The sequence below is a fragment of the Empidonax traillii genome, unplaced genomic scaffold (assembly GCF_003031625.1).
Source record: "Empidonax traillii isolate 1590-97213 ecotype Southwest subspecies unplaced genomic scaffold, ASM303162v1 scaffold46:size3806547, whole genome shotgun sequence".
NCBI classification, from domain to species: domain Eukaryota; kingdom Metazoa; phylum Chordata; class Aves; order Passeriformes; family Tyrannidae; genus Empidonax; species Empidonax traillii.
In genome coordinates this window covers 466,672-483,970 of record NW_020955239.1, presented here as the reverse complement: position 1 = coordinate 483,970, position 17,299 = coordinate 466,672, and the positions used below count along the sequence as shown (strand labels likewise).

At 44.7% G+C, this 17,299-nt stretch overlaps 2 protein-coding genes across 7 annotated transcripts in view; both read right to left on the bottom strand.

Moving 5' to 3' along the window:
- Positions 1-256: 256 nt before the first annotated feature.
- ZDHHC23 (zinc finger DHHC-type containing 23) lies at positions 257-5,578 on the bottom strand. 3 transcript variants are annotated; one of them, XM_027878822.1, is made up of 5 exons: positions 5,444-5,578; positions 4,569-5,255; positions 3,734-3,901; positions 2,778-2,932; positions 257-2,688 (listed from the first exon to the last, which is right to left on the bottom strand). In XM_027878822.1, exons 1-5 carry the CDS (start codon positions 5,548-5,550, stop codon positions 2,624-2,626), a joined length of 1,182 nt encoding a protein of 393 aa, XP_027734623.1. In that variant the 5' UTR covers positions 5,551-5,578; the 3' UTR covers positions 257-2,623. The 3 variants fall into 3 exon arrangements, with proteins under 3 accessions (XP_027734623.1, XP_027734622.1, XP_027734625.1); XM_027878821.1 differs by having other exon boundaries at positions 257-2,932; XM_027878824.1 differs by lacking the exon at positions 2,778-2,932.
- A 1,086-nt stretch (positions 5,579-6,664) lies between these two features.
- GRAMD1C (GRAM domain containing 1C) overlaps positions 6,665-17,299 on the bottom strand; it is a 53,034-nt gene continuing 42,399 nt past the window's right edge. For all 4 annotated transcript variants that reach the window (XM_027878817.1, XM_027878819.1, XM_027878818.1 and 1 more), the window contains exons 10-18: positions 16,340-16,486; positions 15,431-15,549; positions 14,206-14,348; positions 12,371-12,474; positions 11,488-11,667; positions 9,930-9,987; positions 9,320-9,430; positions 8,393-8,498; positions 6,665-6,879 (exon numbers count right to left, since the gene is read on the bottom strand). In XM_027878817.1, the coding sequence (XP_027734618.1) occupies positions 6,802-6,879; positions 8,393-8,498; positions 9,320-9,430; positions 9,930-9,987; positions 11,488-11,667; positions 12,371-12,474; positions 14,206-14,348; positions 15,431-15,549; positions 16,340-16,486 (1,046 nt within the window). In that variant the 3' untranslated portion in view covers positions 6,665-6,801. The remainder of the gene's footprint in view (positions 6,880-8,392; positions 8,499-9,319; positions 9,431-9,929; positions 9,988-11,487; positions 11,668-12,370; positions 12,475-14,205; positions 14,349-15,430; positions 15,550-16,339; positions 16,487-17,299) is intronic.

The following is a 17,299-nucleotide window of genomic DNA, read 5'->3' as shown; positions in this document are numbered from 1 at the left end:
AAAAACCCCAGCCTTGCAGCCTTTTAAGTGTCCTGAATGGTTTCAGTTCCCCCTGGAGTGAGTGAAAAAATAAAACTTACTTTAGCACTTAGCCCTCACTATACTTGAGCGGGCTTGACCAAGGGATGGAATGGTTACATTAGTCCCAGGTTCTTCATTCCTAATCTGCACTCCAAAATCCATGCTGCCTGAAACAACAGCACAGAGAGTCTCGGTGCCAGCAGTTCAAGTGAAACCTCCCACTCTTACTAAGAGTTCACTAAGAGAAAAGGGACAAGGCTATACTGACACACAGGCTGCAGAGTAGCAAGGAACCTCTGCCTGTAGGAGAAGGTGAGCACCACAGGGTCAGCACTGCCAGGGAAATGATCTGCGATCTGCTCTGTTTCCTTCGAGCCAGGAGTAGTAGGACTCTGAGAAACCACTTATCTCAAGCCTGCAAATGCTCCCAGAGCCTGTTCAGTTTGTGGGCACACGACTGATTTCTGTGCACACGGGGACAGAGAAGTTGGCTGTCTCCATTGCAGGGCTTCATTTAGCCCAGGTCATTCTGCCTTTTATCCCCCAGCATGAGCAGGATGAAATCTAAGATCACAAACCTGCTGGCCCACAGCATCCTTGTCTCCAGGGTTGCCAAGCTCCAGTTCATCTCAGCAGGCCAAAATGCATACATGCCATGGAAACATTTACAGAAAATTCATGTGAAAACAAGGACTTTGTGTCAATTTGTACTCCTAGGGATAAGCTCCAACATCCAAACAGAGGGTTGTAGAGGAACAGTCTGCACAGTCTACCTGGGCGTCTCTTTATTCACATTAGGGCCAGGGAAGCAGTCAGAAACCTCTTAGTGTGTTTGGTTAGAGGCAGCAAGCAAGAGAGGTGTCCCTTTACCTACTTAGAAAGGATTGCTCACTGGATGAACAGGGGGCAAGAGGAAATAAGGGAAACTCAGTAACTGTCAGTAACTCCGCACAGCCACATTCCAAGTGCAGCTGCTCATCCATTCAATCTGCTGGTTATGGAAAGTGCCACTTAAGGAAACCAAACAGTGCAAAGACAGACACGGTCTTTACATTAAAATCAAGAGCACACACACCAAATACAGCAGAGATCTTGAGGGACACCCTCAACCCTGCTTTCTTTTGGCACCATGTACCATCTGTCCATTCTTCAAAGCTAATGCACAGTAGCACACAGAGAATTTGCATCACTCTGCCAACATCCCCCAGCTGCCTGCCATGCAAATGGAGTCAGGGGCAGGCATGATCTCTGCCTGCTGCACACACATCAAAAAAACATCAGTAGCCAGGAGAAGGCTTTTATCTCTGCTTCTGCATCTTAGTTCCAACATGTAACTCTTGTGCTGTGGTCCCCAGCTCTTCCCCAGCCCCACCTTTCACTGCAGGGCCTACAGCACACATAAAGGGTTTAAAACAAAAAGGAATAATAAACTCCAGCCACAAAAAACCAGAAACCATTTCCATCAAAACTTGTTATTTCAGCTGAAGCTCAAATCAAGGCAATAATACAGTTCTAGGGTAATAAGGAACAAATGGCACTCTTGCAGAGCACATTCAACATGCTAACATTCACCTGCCAGTACAGGTCATATATCCCCAAAACAAAGACCTCCAACACATCCTCTTCCTCTCCCTACGTACACAGAGGCTGATATATTCCATGGCTTCTTAGCTTGAGAAAACAGATCTACAGTCAGGCAGCTTCACAATAACCAGGTTGAGAGCAGATGGGATCACTATGTTATTAGCAACACAACTGACCAATATGCTACCTACCAAAAACAGTAGAACTGCCTACTCTCCCACAGACTGCCTTCTCCCATGATGGAGGGGGATGGTAATTTCCATAAAGCTACAGTAACACCAGGCAGGCAGCACTCTTGTTTTGCCCTCAGAGTTCACTGTTACATGTTGCTTCAAAAGATCTCCTCCTTGGTATATTTACTTGCTGTCTCAAATCACAATCCATAATCAGAGCAGAAACACTTCGAGGGAGATGAGCCAAGACTTCAAACTAGCACAGACCCAGCCCTACAGGAATGTAGCTCACAAAGGCACTTAATGGAAGCATGTACACAGCTGGATGGAATAAGAGAGAGTAAAAATAAATAAATGCACCAGAGAGGAGAGCAATGCCCAGTGACTGCCCAGACAGTCTCTTTTGGCCAAACAGCCTGGCTCCTGCAGGGGTCCATCTGTTATCTGCATCCAAAGTTCATCCTCTGGACAGCTCCAAAATGCTGCATGTTAAGTACAAACCAGGGATTCCTCAACCTTTGCAGGAACCAGTGCATACTCTGAAGCCCAGCAGTGCATTCCTCTTGATGCCAGGGTTCACGCCTAAAGAAAACTCAAGTTCTCACAAAATCTTGTGCTCTTCTTCCTGTTTCCCATGGTGGAAAAAGGCAGCAGGCTCCTTCTCTCCACATTTGTGCATATGGCTTACTGCTTTGTGCATCCTATTGCTGGCTGACAGCACACAAAGAACCACTCTGCCTGGAAAAACCTCTGATGTTGTCAGTAGGGGGACAGGCAGCCCGTACACCGACCACGAAGGAAGGGAGTGCGAAGAAGGAGTCCCAGTGGAAGGGGCTGCTCCCCTCCTAAAAAGAGTCAGTCAACATCATCTGCAGAAAGAGGGCTGTCACACAATGTCTTCGGCAGAGCGCTGTGGAGGAGAAGACCCCAGGCTCAGGAAATGGCCCCAGTTGCACAGGAACCCCCTGTTATACTGGCCAGTGTCTATCACCAACCCACCCAGGAGTCTGCGCCCAGTGTTGTCCCGCAGAGCCAGCCGAGCTTCCCTCTCAGTCACGTTGTAGCTGATGTTCAACAGCTGGATGAGGAGGATGTATCCCATGCCAGCTGTTACAATGGCACAGTACCACACACAGGTGAACGACAGAGCAGAGCTGGCAGCAGGGAAAAAGATGGGAAGGAAGCCATTTAGTTTTGGAACAGCTGTTTTGGAGTGACTTTCCCTGGTAATCACTATCCTTTCAAATCCCTGTCTACATCTGCCACAGTGATATCACTTTGCTGCTTTCATCAGATAATCCTTAAAGGCTTTCTCAAAATTAAAGCTTCAGGACTCACTTAATGAGGAATTTCAGTGCTACCAGAGCTACTCCCGCACATTGCTACCTCACAGCCTAGCTCTTTACTCTTCCTGTTGTAAAGAACACAAGGATGCTCACACTCGAAAGGTCACGAGATGGAATACAGAGGAAGGTAAGAGTCACTTGTTCACCAGCCCTATGCTCTGCTCATCAGTGGTAGTGCTGGTCTCTGAACTCGTGTCCAACAGTTCTCAGCACCTTCCCTGCCAGACAATGCAAGTTGATGCCGACTATTCTAAACAGACAACTTGGAGGGACATTCACTTGATAAACAGGGAGGAATGAGAGGGAGAGACAGCTCATGGATTCCTGACTGTCCTTACCTGCATCTGGGTGCACACATTTAAAGATGTATCTACAGAAGACACAATAAATAAATAAATACCTCAAATCACAGCTTCTCCAACAACTTTTTCCAAATAAATGGTGAGTTCTTTTCAAGTTTCAGGCTGCCCACCTTGGCAAGAGCAGTGAGGCACCTTTGCTTTCCAGAGCTTTTCAGGGAGCACTTTTTGGTCAGGTTTGACAGCCAACAGGAGCTAAGTTGCCTGACCCAATCCTGTTCCCACCCCAGCTCTCTCCCAGACATCTCACCTGTAGTCAGAATAGGCCCCAGGGCAGTAGAACAACGCCACAAATGGAGTTCGGCCCCTACAGATGGTGTGCAGGGTCAGTGTAATCCCGTACACAGAGGTGAGCATGAAGAAGGAGAGTGCAAGGATGAACGCTTGATGGTTCTGCTCCCCTACGCAGCTGTTAATCCTCCAAAAGGAAAGAAGACATTACTTTGCTTAAAAAAGAAAAGAAACTGGCTTCTCTTTCTTCCTCCCTCCCCCAGATGTCAGAGAAACTAATTTCCAAGGTGCTTCCACAAAACACAGACTAAGAACTTTGAAATATGTTCAAAGAAGCTTTGGAGCTTTTTATAGAAAAGTTATAAGCACAAGTCAATAGACTGGCAGCAGATTGTTTGCCTCAAATTTTTAGCAAGTTTATCCTTTGCTGAGACACATCATACCCTACTGCTCCTTGCAGGGTATGATCATACCATCATACCCTTGCTCCAGTGCTCCTTCCAGCACTGCCTGCACATAGGCAGTTTTGGGTTCCTTTCCTCCAGGAGAGTACTAATAACCAAAAAAAAAAAAAAAAACGAGCGATGAAAGCCAGTAGAAAAGTAAAGGCAATTCTGAAGTATGCTATAGAAATTATTAGCTATCAGGTCAACCCATTTAGAATAAACAGTGCTTCCAACTGTTCTTTAAAAGGGGAAATACAAAAGCTTTCTATATTTAAAGAATGTTCCCAGGTCTTGCACACAGCAAAAGCAAACCTGTTTGACAGGGACTGTAAAAAAAGAAGTTCACTTTAAAAAGGGGGAACTCAGAGACAGAGAGAACACATGTAGCCTAAGCAGTGCAAAACCTACCAGACACAGTGATGGTCCAACCTTCTTACACACCTGCCACAAAGCCGGCAGTGCCCTGCTCGGGCTGGCCTGACCAGCTGGCATTTGGTGCACCAGTCCTTTTTCACACCTTCTGGCTCATCAGCTGCCATCCTGGAATAGCTTTTGGCCTCCCCATTCACAGCTCGACTGCTGGCAGCACCATGGAGCCCGCTGGAGCTCCCTCTAACATTCCTGCTGGGCAAGCCCTGGTGCGATGGCTTCTCATTGCCTGTCGGGATAGGAAGGTAGCCAGGGTCTTTCTTGGCTCGAGACAGGGCTGCGAGCATAAGAATTAACCCGCAGGTGAGAGCGACCACTTGGGAATGCTGCACGTGGCCCCGGGGAACCACCTCCTGGAGGAACACATAATACATGTAGCCCAGGGAGAAGAGCCCCAGGCTCAAGAAGAAGAGGGTCCGCTCCTTCCTCCGGTGGGTGAGATAGTAGTACCAGAGCAGCACCACGGGCAGGGACGTCAGGATGAGGAGCCCCAGCAGGAAGTGCAGGGCGGCAACGTGGAGCAGCACGGGCAGCAGGACGAGAGGCGGCACGAGGCTCACGTTGATCTTCACGGCCCCCGAGAACCACGGGACCCGCAGCCGGTCCGCGATGGTGTCGGCGATGCTCTCCAGCGCTCCCGGGGGCAGGGATTTACACGCCAGCCACCTACGGAGCGGGGAAGCACAGCGCCGGCTGGCACCGGGACACCGCGCTCCCCGTGCCCTTCCCCTGCCCTCCCTCCCGACAAGTTCCCCGGGAAGCGGGGCGCAGTCCCGCCGCCTCGAGGGCAGGGACACCGCCGCGGGAAGGGATCCCGCAGCCGGGCGGCCCCGGGGGGGTCGCGGCGCCGGTACCTGTCGCAGCCCTCGTCCAGCTCCTGGCAGTCGCAGCAGCACGCCGCCAGGTGGCTGCGCCGGCCCCGCCGGTCCACGTACTCGCAGCAGCAGAGCGGCTCGTCCATCGCGCCCGCCCGGGCGCTCCCGGGGCCGGACGCGCCTCCCGCCCGCCAGCGCCGCCGCAGGTGCCGCGCGCCCGCCGCGCCCCCGCCCAGCGTGGCCCCGCCCCCCAGCAGTGCCCGCCCGCCATTGGCCGGCCGCGCCCGAGGTGTGCGGGGGGCGGAGCCCGGCGAGGGAACGGCCCAATGGCGACACGGGGGGCGGGGCCGCACGTGACGCGGGGGCACCTGCCTTAAAGAGGCAGCGCAACAGGTGGCGGCCGGAGGGGCCGCGGGGGCAGCGTGGGGGCCCGGCCCGGCCTGGCCTGGCCCCGCTCACGAGGCTGGGAAAAGTTTTCCACCTCCCCCCAACGGAGGGCTGTGGCCCCAGGACTCTGTGGGACCCACACGTGCAACCCACACCCTGCACCTCCCTGGGCTCGCCCAAGCACACACAGGCTGAGCACCACGCAGCCAGTCCTGTCCCACAACCGCGGGCCAGCCCGTGGGCAGGCAGGCGTTCCACAGGCTTTGGGGGTTTCATATTCATCTTCTTCCCCTCAGCCTGCCTCGAAAAAGCAGGTTTCATCTGCTCCAAGGTGTTTAATCATCAGTGGGCACACCGCACTCCAGAGCTGAAGCGCAGCCCTCGACGGAGGGAAAATACCGAGGGCTGAAATTTCTCTGGGAGAGCTGGAAACATATGGCAAAAGGCAGACTGCCAAAGCTTGCAGTGTGCAAGAGATATCAAGCCTTTTCCTGTTAATTAATCTTAGGCATATTCATCCTTAGGATGGTGAGTTGTTTTACAAGGTCCCCATGGCTAAAAAAAGGCATATGAAGATCCAGTGGCTGAGGAACCATCACCATTCTTTTGCTCCAGAAGACTCTTCACTGGTGGTCATTTTCTAAGTTGGCATAAAAAGATGTGATTTTCTCAAGACAAGCCCTGCTCTCTGCTGAGGGTGTTCTCCCCCCTCTGGAATTTGCAGATCCATTAACCAGCAGTACAACTGCCCTCATTCACTCACCACAGGATCCAAGAGCTCTGCACTGGTCATAAGCAAGACTCCCCAGGGTAGAGGGCTGGCAGGACAGACAAAGCTGCCAAGCTATGGGAATGCAGAACCCAACTTACTTCTTCCACAAACCTTTATTCTGTATAGCTTTTGAGCCAAACAGTGAAGAGTCCAAAGGTGACAGTTATATTCACTACCCCACAAGTCCTCACACACACATCTCTTCTTCCCACATCTTGAACAAAAAGCTGAAGTGGTATTAACTCTCAGTCCTGCTGCTCTGTGTCCTGTTCAAGTGGTCAAAGCTTCTTTGGAGCATGGAAAGGGAAGTCTTCAGCTGTAAAGACACAACCATCACAACACCCACCCCCCCCCAATTACTGAAGTTAATTTCCTGCATGGGTGAGTGATATCAGGAAAATAATGTCTCCCTACTCCTTTTTTTTTTTTTCCCCCAAGACTTCATGTGATTTCCTCCTCCCTGTTTCCATAAACAGTTGGCTTACTGTGCTCTCTTAACAGCTATATCCTGTACAGTTTATAAATACCAACAGTCCAGGATGATAAAGTCTTAACACCTCACCAGACAACATTGCATAAGATAAGCCACCCCACTCAGTTTTAGTCACAGATAATGTTCATAGCAAATACTAAGGAACATGGCAGCAAAACATGAATTTCCTTTTAATACCTGGCCCTCCTAATATATTCTGGTGCACAAACTGCTTTAGATTATTGACAACCCTCAGAAAACACAAGGTACCAGTCATTGTGTTAGAACTCCCAGGCAAAAAGTGTTATTTGGGATGAAAAAGGTGGTGAAATTCCCACTTTTCTTTTTTACACCGTGTGTTCAAAAGGCACTTAACACTTCAGAATTAGGAATTGTTTAGACAGTAAGGAGAGAAAACGAAAAGGGCACAGAAACCATGCTGTGATCAAAGTGGTTAATTAATAGATTAATGGCACTTTTGTGTGCAGAGACACCTCTAAACAAGGAATACAAAAATGTTTTCTTTTTCTACCCACTCTTAGTGCATGGAAGAACCCAGAGAAAACTGGTGATGGATAGAGGTACATGTGAACTCCCCTTGCAGCTTCCCTAATCTAGTAATTTATTCCATCACATTTTAAGGTTTAATAGAAGAACTTAAAATCAGAACATTCATGGGTTGCAAGTTAAAACTAAAGCATGAATTACTGCCCCTCACTGAGTTGAAATTTCAGCCAGGGATTTACCAGTCAGAGACTTCAGGATCAGAGAGACAACAGCATTCAGCAAGTTACTGTAAAGAAGGATTAATTCTATAGCTATGGAGCCTCTCAGAAACATTTGGTCTGAAGTTATTTATTTTTCACTGGAGATTACGTGGGCCATTGATACCAAGGCTAAGTGAAGCTCTAGGCACTATCTATAAGAATAGTGGGGAGCAAAAGCCAGGATAAACAAAGACACCCCATAATGAGGTGGGAAAATACTTAAGACGTCTCAACATGAGTCTTAGAAAGCAAAGTGTTTTGAAACACTCCAGTCTTTGCTTTGTCATGATTCAGAACTGCATCAACATCTCTCATCAATACAGGTACTTGGCAAGTTTTAAGAAAATTGAAGTTAATACTTATATCTTAGTCAAATCAAACAAACAAAACAAACCAAAACGAAACCTATCAAAAACATCAGAAATGTTAAGCACTGCCTACTTACTAAATTCAAGACTAGGGCAAAACAGATCAAGGAATCACGAAAACTTTAGTTAGCACCAGAGGACATCAAACAAAAGGTATGACAGCATATGAGAGAAAACTTGAGTTGAGAAACAAGAACATCAGAGAAAGACTGTCAGACCTACCTGCTCAAGCATTTCAATTGAGTCTCTTAAGACTCCCTTTACACGTTGAACCTGTTCCTTGTCATACTGAGGGATCTCTTCTTTTGATACCATTTCTGGGGATATGCTGAAAAAGATTGAGATTACATCAGAAATATGAAACAGAACCCTGACACCTTTTAAAAACAACTGCTCTCTGCCACCCTTGCTGTGCCATTACTAAAGCCATCCTTTTACAAAAGCCACACAAAAAGCTCCCTGCAGTTGAATTCCAGTCCCTGCTGCCTTGAAGATATTGTTTCAGACCTTTGCAGACAACAGCCACCAACAAGAAATGTGCTCACATTACATCTACAACAAGTTCTCACACTTCAGTGAGCAAAATCTTTCTTATAAATAAAGTTGTTCTAATCAGTTCTGAGATGGTCACTATGGGAGGTCACCACACCATTTCCAGACTCAACATCAGGTTATGGTTTTTAACTTAATTGTTGATACTGTATTCAACAGAGGAAGCAACATCTTCCCATGTCTGAATACAAAAGGCATGCAACATGGAAGCTGTTGAGGGAGAGATTTACCAGGAGACTCACAGAAAGAAGCCAACAAGTTAAATGGATCTTAAACATTACATTTGAGATCATGCTGGTTCACACAGGATGAACACTTCGGTTCTGTGATATTCACAGAAGATGAGTCACAGTGGGGTGATAAATGCAAATTAAGGTTAAGGTTCCCCAAAAACCAGCTTGTCAAAGGAGAAACTTATTACTGCAAGATGCAGTCAGACATATCACTGGATCTCAGCACAGACCACAGAAGCGCAGCAAGCCCCAGCAACTTATGATAACTTGCCACTGAGTTTCATTGTCTGAAATTTATTTCCTTAGATCAGATTCTCACATAAGCTAAGGAAGAAAGCAAACAAAGATTGTTAATTTGACTTACTTCAAAGAGCTTTCTTCCTGAAGTTGGACATGATAGAGGGACTGAGCTGCATGTTCTATCTTTGACAGTTTGAGAAACAGTGTTATATTCAGCAAGACCAAGAGCAGCAAACTGTAAAGACAACAAAAATCCAAGTCCTGTAAGAATTTCACCTGCAATGCTACAAAAGCAAGATCTAGGCTAAAAACAGCTAAGGAAACAGAATCCTTCTGGAAGAAAAAAGGTGTGGGGCAGAACTATACTGAAAACAGATCTATCCAAACAATTCTTAGCAGTTAACGTTAAGCTGTGCAATAGGAACAAATGGAGCAACAGTATCTCCTCTTGGAACTTTTAAAACTAAGAATTAGTAAATTCTAGACTTTTTAAAAATATGATCAGATCTAAGAAAATCTGGAAGGTAGAGTAGTTTGACAAATCAGAATTTTCATTCCAAGTGTCATTTCTAAGTCAATGCATTCCCCTCCTATACCCATGTGTTCCACTCAAATTAGGTTAAGATCTATTATGCTACATGCAATGTTAACATGCAAAAGAGGAATAGACAAAAACAGATAAAGACTAAGATGAGCTTGAGTCAAGCCACATTTTAATGCAAGTGAGTACTTACAAGACACTCATTACTACAATGATGGTGGTGGTCCTACTTACTGCATCTCTTTTCCTTCCTATAGGGCATGGAAGAGAAGGAGGTTAAAAAGTACTGAAGAACATTCCTAAAGGATGCCTGCAGATATATGTCAGTGCCCAGCACTTCACAGAGCTTCTGATGGAAAAAAATAACAGATCATGCGGGTGCACAAGATCATCTCCAACATTCACCAAGGCATTTTTGCAGTCATCTCCAACAAGTCAAGCTGAACAGTCAGGCTCTCCCATCAGAATTCCCCCTACCCCATATGCTGGGGAGAACACAGCACTGGGGTATGGTCCCACTAAATGCAGACAGAAGGCTACACACTCCATCCCTTACTAACATGCCTTCACCACATGTACTGGTGGTCACACATGAGCAGAGACAGGCTGCAAAGTGGTTCTTTGCTGCTTGTTCTCACGCTCACATTAATCTTTCTGACAATCAGTGCCAATCAAGTTCTCCTGTGACCTGTCCCATCATTACTGGCTTGGTTTATCTATAGTTTTGAAGACAGCCTTTCAAAAGGCAGTCTGCTATTCATCAGGCAACAGGGACCAGACACTTGCAGGGAGAAGAAGTGTGCATGTCCTCTCCAAACTGAAAAGCAATCACCTACCCTCTGTAGGCAGGCTAATCTTTAAATGTAACTACAGTTTAATACACTCACACTTCCTGCTTTGGATAGAAGGACATACATGAAAGTTGTAGTGTATACAGAGACAGACACACTCATGTGAAAAGGTGGAGCAGCAGTAGCAAAATCAAGTAATCAAGAAGCAATTTCAGATAGGTAAACAGTCCTTTACACGTGCTGCTGATTCAAATATTCTCTCAGTGCTATACTCAGTGTTGCCTCCCCCTTCAGAGAAGTGTACTTGTTCCAACTTCAGTGTTTACAATTCAACTTCTGTCATGGAATCCACCATTCTCTGCTACACATTAGTGCATGGATGCTTCTGATCTCTCTAGGTATAGCTAGTACTGTATGTGCTAGTGGCCAAGTCTGTCAGGCCTTAGGGCAATGGAACTGCAAGAAGTGCTTCAGTGACCCAGAAAATACAAAAGCAGATGGGAAACAGACTTCTTAACATTAAAAATAAAAAAATTAAAAAAAAAAAAAAAATGAGGTGACAGGCCAAGATGCAATTGACAAAGTTTAATCAACTCATGACTTGGGTATGCTGTTAATTGAAGAAACAAAGCAATTTTTCTGAAACTGTACAGTAGTCAGGTTAACATTTTTTTTTTGATCCAGTCTCATTTTCAATCTTATGCACATTCAGAGCAGCATTTTAAGTTTTTAAATCTGAAGGTGATATTAAGCTTTATTTCATGAGATAATCATGCTAAAAGTGACTATGCATGCTCCAAATCTGATTTATGCAAACTTGAACATGTTAAAGTATTTGCTATCACACTGATTAGATAAAGACATGAGTAATATATACACAAGTGCTACTCTTGCACTATTTTAAGAGTTGTGCTTCCTTGAACACACCTTTTGGAAAACACTTAATATAAAAATTCCTACCTATTATGCTGCCCTGGGACTCTACTCCCATGTCACCAGAGGAATGTTGGGAAGAGCGTTTGGGAAGTGACTCTGCCAGACCCCGGTGTAAAGTGCGTCGTCTTCGTCTCAGAGCAACTAATTTTCCAGAGTCTTCTATGGACTGATTAATTGCATATTCCTCCATTAGGAGATCTGATTCTACAGTGGAAAAAATAAAGTTACTGAACTGTCAAAAGCAAAGCTGAAAAGCTTAGCACTGAAGACTTAAAATGTGAGTTATGGAGGGCGGCAGTGAGAGTAACAAGTGCACCTTCTAGTAAATAAATTTAAAGCAGGTTCTAAAACTACATCTTGACCTGTACCACCTGTCCTCTTTGCTAGAGGGCACTTGGAACACTTTTCAGAGATGGGTGAATATTCAGCCTAGGCAGGATTGTTTAATGATATGCAAGACAGCAGCTGGAAGAGCACTGCAGAACACTGTTAGACTGAGACTAAGAATTGTGTTAGACTGCAAGCCTGAAGCTGTGGCTGGTCAGACTGTTAACAGACATATCCATGGAGTCTGCCAAGTGCCACTGCTTCTCTTTTCATGTGCACAATCAAGAAAATACTTAGAGATAAGCACATGCAGTTGAGAGTAACAGCTTTCCTGCTGCTCTTCATGTTTCCTTCAGAAAGCAATTACGACAAAGTATACAAGAGCTCCTTGTTAGCCACAAGGCTTCTTTCATACCCTGGAACTGGCAGATATATTGATGACAGGAAATTTTGTCTTCGAGACTTGCTTAGGTGTTGCCTTTTTTCAATCCATTCTTTAAGGAACCAAGTTTGACAGATGTGAAAGCATACAGAGCAAAGGTAGCCTCCTAACTCCAGCACAAAGAAGAAAATGCCTCACCAAGTTGTTTGAAGTTTTCCTGTATTCCTCCCCATGTATTCTTCTCGATTACAGACTTGACAAGGCCCCAAGGCTGTTTTTTGTACTTCACTTCTGCAGAAACCCTAGTAAACAGAATGCAATAATGAAAGAGTGCTCTTCCAGGCATCACAGTGATAACAAAAATCTCTTACCAGAAGTAGGCCTCTAACTAATGTCTATTATCTGAAACACCAACTGGAACTGCCCTGGCTTTACATCTGGGAAGCACTTTCACTGAAGAAAGGCAAGAAATAGACAGTAGTAAAGACAACATCTCTAGCTAAAGCCTCAAAATCTGAATGTCCAAATTATGGGAAACATTTTGAACTGTTTTCCTTCAGACTCAGACTAGCAGACCATTTTTACCCACTGAAGCATTCTCATTTTAGCATACATTTAAAATAAGATTCAGGCTTTCAGATCATAAAGTCCTGATTTTTACTTTGTATGTGTACACTTAGAAAGTAAAAATCAGGACTTTATGATCTGAAATTATTTTAAATATATATATAAATTATATATATTGCATGGGCACTTCAAAAGCAGCAAGGAAAATTCATTATCACCACTCACACATCAAGTGCTCAGACCCCACCCTGAGTAGACAGAAATTAAAACATGTCTTTCTGTGAGCATGAGAGAGGGGAAATGGCATTCCTGGCTTCCATTCCCCAGGTCAAGTTAATCAATAACACTTCCACAATAAAAATGAACTGGAGTAGAATCCTTCAGAGGGATGTATATAGCAACTGAGTGAATCCCAAAGCTCTCCATAAAGGACAAAAAATATAGGCTGTGACTTCAGTTTCAGTCAAGAACACTGACCATCCTAGAATATACTTTTTTCAACTTTTCAAATAATCTTCCAAATCAATGTAAGCTCACTGCATTTCTAGTCTCTACAGAATAAAATCTTTCAAGTAGAGGTTTTGAGCCATTTTAAACACAGTACAATAAGGCTAGCCGTAATATCACCATGTGCCTTCCATTCTATACATGCCTGCTCTGTGCACCATATTGAAACCTAGGTTTTTACTCTTACCCTAGGGTTGTCATGTGTCTCAGATAAAACAAATCTAGCTCTCAAAGAGGAAGTGATTCACTTTAAAAAATCATCCAGAACAGTTGTTCAAGGACTTTTCTTCCATCCTCCTCCCAGTGGAGGGGGAGTCTTCAGTACTTTTATAGCCTGAAATAAGCCAGAACAGAATCCAGGCTTGCTTACTTTTCCTGCTGAAGTTTGAGATACAAGGTGACTGCACAAGAACTGCCAAGGATTACATAATCAGAGAGCCATGCAAATGCACTGAACATGGAACTTGATCTCTTCAAATGTTTTCAAGAAATGAGAGAGGAACTCTCCTATCTAGGTATAGTTTAGTTGAGTACCATCCCAGGAAAGCTGAGTATGTTCCATCTTTCCTACACCTTTTGGTGAAACCACCCTCCTCTGCAGGCCCTTAGCAAGGATATCTAGGAAACTCTGTAATAAAACATCTCCATTTGTTCCAACCTATCCCACTCACACAGCTGCACTCCAAAACCCACGGCTGGTCAGAACCCAGCTGGAGATGAGTTCTGTACCTCAGAGTCAACACGAGTTCATTTCTCACTGCATTAATGAGATCCAAATACAGCATACATGTGACAAGGAATAAACCAAGCTTATGTTTCAGAAGATATCTCCAACTTAAAGAGAAACTGACAATCTCTATGTTGCTGGCAGGCAGATTTTTTTTAATAAGCACACATCACCAACTTGTAAGACCTGTGCCTTGGCTTCTCCCCTCCCACTGTGCCCCACCCAGGCTCACCGCAATCGACACTTGTGACTGGACGTGCGGCTGATACAGTATCTGTTCACAGTGTAGAAATAATCGTGGTAGGGGACATCATGGGTCAGTACCTCAGCATCCACCTGATAAGACTGACCTTTCTGGCTCTGCTTATGCAGGATCTATCATAAGAGAAAGTAAAAATAAGAAGGTATATTCATGGTACACAATTTTTTTTCCCCTCTTTCAGCCTGAGTTCCTTAGGCTAGATCAAGGAAGCCTGAAGAACCACCATAAAAATCAGTTAAGAGTGTCAAATATAGATGGGATGAGGAAAGAGAAGATGCCTCCTGCTAGAACCAGCCTAGGCAGCAGCAGTACTCCTCCACTGCCACTTCAAGTACCAGATGCAAGGCTGGCCACTGACTCACTACCACAGCTCTTCTTTGAGACCTGCACCTTTTCCAAAGCAGAATTTCAGAATGGTTGAGAAGGCATCTTTGGTGGTCATCTTGTCCAAAAAACTGTTCCCAGGCAGGGCCATCTAGAGCGAGTTGCCCAGGACCATGTCCAGGTGGTTTTCTGGTATCTCCAAGGAAGGACGTGCCACAACCTTTGTGGACAACCTGTTCCAGTACTCATTCACTCTCATAGTAAAAAAGCGTTTCCTGATATTCAGAAGGAATCACCTGTGTTTCAGTTTGTATCCATCACCTTGGTCCTGTCACTGGGCACCACTGAAAGCTGTGGCCCCTAGTGGTGAAAGCCTGGCTCAGACTTCTTTGCACCTCCCTCCAGATACTTCTATACGTTGTAAGATCCCCCGAGCTTTCTCTTCTCCACCTGAACATTCCCGGCTCTCAGCTGTTTCTCCTATGAGATGCTCCAGTCCCTTCCATCATCTTAGTGGCCCTTTGTTGGACTCTTCACCTCTCGTACTGGGAAGCCCAGAAATGAACACTGAAAGCATTTAATGGCATTTTTTCATCCACAATTCCTAAGAGGCGTTAATACTTTCCCCCACAAACTCTGTGGGAGTTTACAGCCATCTGCAAAGGTAGAAATCTGCTCTGTAATTTCATGACCATTTGCTCACTAATGTTGAGAGGGGCTGCAAGCCACCCTTAGAGATGCCATGTTTTAACTACAGATCCCTATTCAGCTCCCTGAACTTTAATCTATGGTCAGAACTCTGACAGACCATAGAGCTGACCTCTCCCTTGCTTTAAAGGGCACCAGACAGACACACACATGCACACAGTACCTGCTTTTCAGTTGCAGTTGTGAACTTCCCACAAAGTGGATTGTTAATGGTTACAGTGTACGTCAAAGTCCTCAACTGATTGCCATTGGAATCTCTATTCCAAGGGGTTGATACAGCATCTAGATGAGAAGTTATGCAAAATCTCACACACAAGTTACCTAAAATGCATTATCTCTGCCCAGACATATGTTAACAGCTCGAGAAAAGCAGTGGGGAGAAAGACAGAAAACTGATTCCAAATAGTTGTGGTTTTCTTCAGGAAAGGGGAAATTGTAGCTCACTGATGAACAAAGGGAAAGCACTAAGTAGCTGAACCTGAGCCTACTCAAAGAGACTTGAGGGTATAGAAAAGTATATGCAATTAAATGAAAATATGTAATTTCCCATCTGCTTAAAGTTGATTCACTTAGCATTATCAAATGCTTTTGCCACTTCGCCTTCCAAGCTGACACTGAATAAATATTACCCTTTTTGACTTAATTTTCTGTTCTTATGATCTCAGTGAATAAAATTTACTCATCCAGAAAATTAAAGCCTGTGAGTATCATTTAAGAGGATGCAATGATTGTGCTAGCCATACAAATGTCACTATTTCTGGGACACAATGTAATGAAAAATACCCCACAGAATGCATCAACTTAATAGCCTACCCAAAATTCAGGCATTAAGGTGCAGCTTTGCATTAAGGTACATTGAAATAAGGTTTTTACTCCAAAATATGACTGATCTACATATCTATGGAAGCAACAGTCTAGCTTTAAGTGTCCTCTCTCATAGTGCAACTTTAATGCTTCAAAATTCTTTTAAAGCAAGAACAAACTTAAAATTCAACTTAGCCATATTTAGCAATTCTTAGCGGTCAAAATTTTCAGGGTAGTTTGTAACAGAGAAGGCAGAAGAGTTTATTACCTACTATACTCCTGGAATTGAGAAACCTCTGCATGAAGTGAGAATTGGTGAAAAGGATTTCAAACATCTTGTCTGCAGTGATGTGGAAAACTCTGTTTATAAAAAGTCTCCCATAGAGTTCATTCTCAGAGACTGTCTCCTTCACTGCTAAGAAAGGCAGAGAGATTAGGTTAAGAACAGTATTATGAACCACCTTTATATTATTCTAAGCTTTATTACAGCTCAAATACTTCCCAAGCTTGCATCAACATTTGTTTCTCACTCTCAGAAACCCAGTAATGATAGTGGCACGTGATTTTGTAGATTGGTTGCCTTAAGGAACAAAGTCCAGAGCTGATTTTCAAACACAAACCACTACCACCACCTCCACCATTTCCCTGTGCAAATTCATAAATCAGCATTAAAAGGTTCCATCTCTTTAGTTTTGCCTTCAGTATTCTACTAATCCTACAAGAAACACTGGGAGAAGACAAAAAGTTAACATAATCTTTATTAATATGTGAGCCTGTTGTACAAAGGACAAGCAAGCAGGAAAGTGAAACCATAATAGTTTTCTTCTTAGTTGTGGCTAGTTTCAGAATTCTGCTTTCAACATTTGAAACGCTGGTAGTGTCCACAGCCTAAGACTCACAAACAGTTCCTCAAACCCTTCCTCCCTCCATACCTATTTAACAGGAACACAGGAGGTACCCCGCTCCATTTTGCAGTCCCAAAACTGCACCAAGGGGCTCAACTGCAGCACCCATTTCAAAGCCACCAAGCACCCCAGTGGTGGTGTGTGGCTGCAGTAGTGATCTTTGCTATTTCTGCTTCTTAGTGGTTGCTGGCATGACTCAGCTTTGTGGTTGTCTCAGCCACTCTTGCAAGAGATAAGGGACAGAATTATAATCCTGGAGGGCAAGCAGTCTCCTGTGCCAACCCCAACTCAATCTGCTTATACGGAATTACCAAAACCAAACA